Source organism: Montipora capricornis, chromosome 3 (genome assembly GCF_036669925.1).
Source record: "Montipora capricornis isolate CH-2021 chromosome 3, ASM3666992v2, whole genome shotgun sequence".
Classification (NCBI taxonomy): Eukaryota; Metazoa; Cnidaria; class Anthozoa; order Scleractinia; family Acroporidae; genus Montipora; species Montipora capricornis.
Genome location: NC_090885.1, coordinates 69,652,435 through 69,658,572, shown reverse-complemented (window position 1 = coordinate 69,658,572; position 6,138 = coordinate 69,652,435). Strand labels below are relative to the sequence as shown.

Below are 6,138 nucleotides of genomic sequence, written 5' to 3'. Positions count from 1 at the left end.
TTAATCATAACAATTGTAATTTCCTCGATTGTGATTGGTTTAAAAAACTCCTATTTCCCACTAATTCACGTTCCAAGTTGTTGTCAGACAGTTTGTTATCGGACAGTTTAATAAGCCAATCACATTCAAAGCTGTAGTTTAAATCAACCAATGACATTAATTCAAAATTGTAGTTTAAATCAACCAAGCACAACCTTGGTCCTTGGTTTCAATCACCATAGAAACAGTGTACAGACTCCTAAATTGGAGCTTTCTTTCTTTCTTTCCTTCAGAGCGGCATTGAACAATTTACGCCTCCTTTGTCAGTCTTTAATTGTAAATTTTCCATTTCTTTCATAACTTGGCTCTTCTTCTTTTCTCCGAAATTGTAATATTTATGATTAATTGGTAAAAAGACTTCGTGTCGTCCGATTCGGTCTGTAATCATATTCGCGATAAACAAATCAGATTCCCGCTGCGCGGTCGACGTACGATTTTGTTTTCACTCGTATGATTACAGACCGAGTTGGACTCCACTCAGTCCTATTAACACTACTAATACAAATACCATTTTTATTGACACGATAATTTTCTCTCTTACCAGTTGATAAAGATACGAACAAGAGATTTCTTCGAGGGCTTACACCCCTTAAAAATACTTGTTACAATACTGATAGCATAAGTCAATTTGACAATGGTGTCGAGTCGGATTTTATCGTTCCTTTCAGTTTGCTTTATGTCATCATCCATTGGGTGGTATTTGTCTGAACAGCTCTGTAGAAGTCAGAGCTTCAGTTTTGGCTGGAAAGTGCGTTTAGCAGCGTGCATGTTCATTATAGTTTGTCGAACACCTCTCAATTTCCAGCAGTAAATTAGTGGGTTCAGAGATGAATTTAAGAACAACAGAGTAGCAGTGTATGGGTAAACTGCCCACAGTATAGCGAGACGAGGATAAAACCTGATAACGCACAGAGCACAAAACCATGGCAGATAGCATACCAAAAACAAGACGTAGACGTGAATTGTCATGAAGGTAGATTTCCTCAGCGTGCTGGCGTTCGTCACATTAGACGCGTTTTGTTGTACTGTGGGCTGCACTTGAAGGGAATGGATTTGATGAGCGTGGCGTCGCACGGTGGCGTATATCATGGAGTTAAGAACTCCCGAGACAACGAAACACGATACTACGATGACGGCAAGCAACACATATGCGATATGGATCGGGATTTGCTGGGGAATTAACGAGATAAGTCCGCTTAAGACCCAAACCGAGATCACAGCTGTTACGACTCGTTGGTAAGTCACAAGTTCCTGGTACCTGAGGTGTAGATGGATCGCCAAGAATCTGTCCAAGCTTAGAGACAGAACACCGAAGAACGAAGCACAATTGAATTGCATAGTCACAAATTTATAAACCATGTGAAAAGTTGGAAAGCTTGTGCGGAGATCTGCTTGCAACCGTGACTCTAGGGCGAGACGTGTGATGAACAGTGGATGAACCAGTATGCCGACACCAAGATCAGAAACGGCCAAACTCAGTAGCAATGCTTTCAAGGGCTTTGGAACAGACGGAGTTTTTCTCAAGGCGTAGATTGTGACACCATTCAACGTTAAGGCAGTGAAACACAATACGGCGTTGAAGACAATGTTGGGGATGGTTGACCAGTACAATGCCGCTTCCATCGTTGTGGAAAGCTTATTTTCCAAAGCTTTTGAGTTTCGTTTTCTTGAAGTGTTGTGCAAAGACCGCTCAAGTCTCTAATGAGGCCTTCCAAGGGGGGTTCTAATGTCGCTTTGTCGTTCATTTTCCAGCCCACCTGTCGCCTATTTGCCTAGAGATAAATGTCGCTGTCGCTTTTTCGCTAGAATACAAATGTTCCTTAAACGTTCTTAATTTTTGCGTCCTGCAATTTTGTTTAATTTGTGTCGATAATCAAATGGTGACAAGTGAAATTAGGGAATATAAAGGTTCGGGAAATTATTTGATTTTGGACAAAACACGCGTGAAATTATTACCTTATTTCACGAGTAGACCTTTTGATTAGCTATAGATCGTTTTCACTGTCACGCAATAAAAAAATAAATTGAAAACCATCCAGTGGAAAAAGTCAAGAATTCGTAATGTTGTAGAAGATAAATGAAGAAGACATTTCTCCAAGTTTTAGGCCCGTGCGTTTCCCCAAACTTCAGATATTCGTCGAAATGTTTCGCAGAAATTTAAAGAGCCCAGTATGAAAACGCCATGTTGGTGCACATCTGTGGTGCACCAATATGGCGGCCGGAAAATAGTGTCAACATCTGTTACTTACTTTGGCTATCTAGGCGAGTGATCATCTGTACTGAACAGACAGCTATTTACTTAAGCACTTTTCCTAATGCTTTCAATTCTAAAAAGGCTCAAAACCCTGAGATAAATATATATTTCTCAATAAACTTGATCGTCGCCTCGTGTCACGCACCGCTATAACTCAGAAATTCAAAATGCTCTGGTTTCCAAACGAAGCACGCTATTGAGCTTTAAAATTGCAAATGGATACAAATTTACCGCCTCTTATGCCTGATGAGGATAAAAACTTTCGTGGCTCTTTAGTTTTGGATTTTAGAAAATGATGACGTCACGTGAAAACGATCTATTAAATATCATGGGTGACAAATTACGTTCATAAGACGCCATTTTGCCGGTAGTAGCCAAAACGCGGGGCCGGGGCCGGGGTCAGGGTCGGGGTCGGGGTCGGGGTCGGGGTCGGGGTCGGGGTGCCTTTTCTTTTTCCCATTTTTTTTTGTTTCAATTTTTATCGTTATTCTCCTGTTGGTTTTTGCGATAACCTGGCTTAGTCTTTTCGAAAATCGGAGTTTGTTTTTGGAAATTAAGATCATTTCCGGAAATACTGAAATTGGAGTTAATGAAATATACCCCAACTGCCAAAAACACTGAAGACTCGCTGATCTCCACACTTAAAAACAGCATTGCAATGTTTACTTCTTGAGAAAAATAAAAAAAATGTGATCGTCACGCAGTCACGCAAAGTTTAAATTTCCTCGTTGCTCGTGTTGCTGTCATGTTGTTGTCTGTCTTTACTAGAAACGGTTTGTAGTAAAGCCAGAGTCGCACGGGAACTTGCTAGTCAATTCTATTCGGACGTCACGGGAGCGAATCCAATATCACTATAAAAAACAGAACAACATTGAAAACAATTTTGCAAAAACAAGCAAATGATAACGTTGTGTGACGACTATCGTGGAACTGTGGCTATGTTCTGTTTCGTTTTAATTGTATTGCGGAGGTTTTTACGAAGTAAACATTAAAATGTGCTTTTAAAATGTGGAGCTCAGCGGATCTTCAGTGTCTCAAGGAGTTAGTGTATATTCCCCACAAAAATTCCAATCTCAGTCTGAAATTCTCTTAATTTCGAAAAACAAAGATGTCTCTTTCGTAGATTCCGTATAAATGAAAGAAAGATGCCAAACATTCGAATATAACATTACAGGAGAATAACGTCAAAAATTGAAACAAAAAAAAATTGAAAAAAAAAAGACACCCCTACCCCGACCCCGACCCCGACCCCGACCCCGACCCCGGCCCCGGCCCCGGCCCCGGCCCCGGCCCCGGCCCCGGCCCCGGCCCCGCGTTTTGGCTACTACCCATTTTGCCACTGTAGGAAACATGTGAAATCATTAATCAACGCTGAAATTTCCCGCCAAAAATAAGGAGAATTTGACACCCATGTTATTAAGTTTCTAATAACTCCATGAGGAGCTTAACTTGGGTCAGGAATGTGGGTCCCCGCTGTTTAGGTAAAAAAAATTACCAAAATCTCAGTGGGAGTTGTAACAAGACTCACACTAAAAGGCAGAGCGAGAGACAAAGGGAGAGAGAGGTGTTAATCTCGACACATTTGTTGGGCCGACCTCGTCATAAAGTTTTAATGACGACAAATAACTCAAATTACTTTAAATTAATTGTGAGTGATGCGTCAAAATAGTCCAGAGGCACAGTAAATCAATCTGAAAAATTTTCTAAAACACGGTTTACAACGGCCAGCATCATGCAATTAAAAAATGGAAAATTATTTCTTCATTCTCTTTATTTCAAATTAATTTAAACACAGGCAAATTATATCTTAACTTTCACTGTACCGAGATGCAACTTGTTTTGCCCGGCATACACTTTTCTCAACAGCAACGGTGAATTGGTTCTTTTCTGATTTTAAAGCAATCCATTTTTAAGTTTTATACTTATGGAACTCGATAACTGAGGAATAAAACTCAACAGCTATTACACCTTCGAACATCTGCTTCCCTAATTCTCCGGTTAAACATGAAACGTTCTTGATCGATGTATTGGTGTATTTGTTAATTTAAACACAGGCAAATTATTTCTTAACTTTCAGGCTGCCGAGACGCAACTTGTTTTGCCTGGAATACACTTTTCTCAACAGCAACGCTGCAGTGAATTGGTTCTTTTCTGATTTTAAAGCAAACCATTTTTAAGTTTTATACTTATGGAACTCGATAACTGAGGAATAAAACTCAACAGCTATTACACCTTCGAACATCTGATTCCCTAATTCTCCGGTTAAACATGAAACGTTAGTGATGTACATGAATTGGTGTATTTGTTAATTTAAACACAGGCAAATTATTTCTTAACTTTCAGGCTGTCGAGATGCAACTTGTTTTGCCTGGCATACACTTTTCTCAACAGCAACGGTGAATTGGTTCTTTTCTGATTTTAAAGCAAACCATTTTTAAGTTTTATACTTATGGAACTCGATAACTGAGGAATAAAACTCAACAGCTATTACACCTTCGAACATTATTTTCCGGTTAAACATGAAACGTTAGTGATGTATTGTTGTATTTGTTAATTATTTAAACACAGGCAAATTAATATGTCAGTTAACTTTCAGACTACCGAGATGCAACTTGTTTTCCCTGGCATACACTTTTCTCAACAGCAAAGGTGAATTGGTTCTTTTCTGATTTTAAAGCAATCCATTTTTAAGTTGTAAATGGTTTGAACCCAGGAGTCATATCATTAAGTAAAGTACGATCGTCCGGGTGGGTGTAGTCCTGAGAAGGACTGTTTGAGATGACATTGACTGACGTTTCGACAACCTGAGCGGAAGTCATCTTCAGATTGTCGAAACGTCAGTCAATGTCATCTCAAACAGTCCTTCTCAGGACTACACAAACCCGGACGATCGTACTTTACTTAATGACCATTTTTAAGTTTTATACTTATGGAACTCGATAACTGAGGAATAAAACTCAACAGCTATTACACCTTCGAACATCTGCTTCCCTAATTCTCCGGTTAAAACATGAAACGTTAGTGATGTATTGGTGTATTTGTTAATTTAAACACAGGCAAATTATTTCTTAACTTTTAGGCTACCGAGATATAACTTGTTTTGCCTGGCATACACTTTTCTCAACAGCAACGGTGAATTGGTTCTTGTCTGATTTTAAAGCAAACCATTTTTAAGTTTTATACTCATGGAACTCGATAACTGAGGAATAAAACTCAACAGCTATTAGACCTTCGAACATAATTCTCCGGTCAAACATGAAACGTTAGTGATGTATTGGTATATTTGTTAATTTAAACACAGGCAAATTATTTTGTCAGTTAACTTTCAGGCTACCGAGATGCAACCTGTTTTGGCTGGCATACACTTTTCTCAACAGCAACGGTGAATTGGTTCTTGTCTGATTTTAAAGCAAACCATTTTTAAGTTTTATACTCATGGAACTCCATAACTGAGGAATAAAACTCAACAGCTATTAGACGTTGGAACATAATTCTACGGTTAAACATGAAACGTTAGTGATGTATTGGTATATTTGTTAATTTAAACACAGGCAAATTATTTTGTCAGTTAACTTTCAGGCTACCAAGATGCAACTTGTTTTGCCTGGCATACACTTTTCTTAACAGCAACGGTGAATTGGTTCTTTTCTGATTTTAAAGCAATCCATTTTTAAGTTTTATACTTATGGAACTCGATAACTGAGGAATAAAACTCAACAGCTATTACACCTTCGAACATCTGATTCCCTAATTCTCTAGTTAAACATGAAACGTTAGTGATGTACATGTATTGGTGTATTTGTTAATTTAAACACAGGCAAATTATTTTGTCAGTTAACTTTCAG

The 6,138-nt window shown here is 38.7% G+C and overlaps 1 protein-coding gene across 1 annotated transcript; it reads right to left on the bottom strand.

Annotated features, from left to right (window-relative positions):
- Window positions 1-478: 478 nt before the first annotated feature.
- On the bottom strand, window positions 479-1,679 carry LOC138040766 (melanocyte-stimulating hormone receptor-like). The gene has a single exon (XM_068886440.1). The coding sequence runs from the start codon at window positions 1,660-1,662 to the stop codon at window positions 763-765; it is 900 nt and encodes a 299-aa protein (XP_068742541.1). The 5' UTR covers window positions 1,663-1,679; the 3' UTR covers window positions 479-762.
- Window positions 1,680-6,138: the final 4,459 nt, after the last annotated feature.

Bases quoted from the DNA above. Each gene is read 5' to 3' on its own strand.
- LOC138040766 (XM_068886440.1), bottom strand. From the start codon at position 1,662: ATGGAAGCGGCATTGTACTGGTCAACCATCCCCAACATTGTCTTCAAC.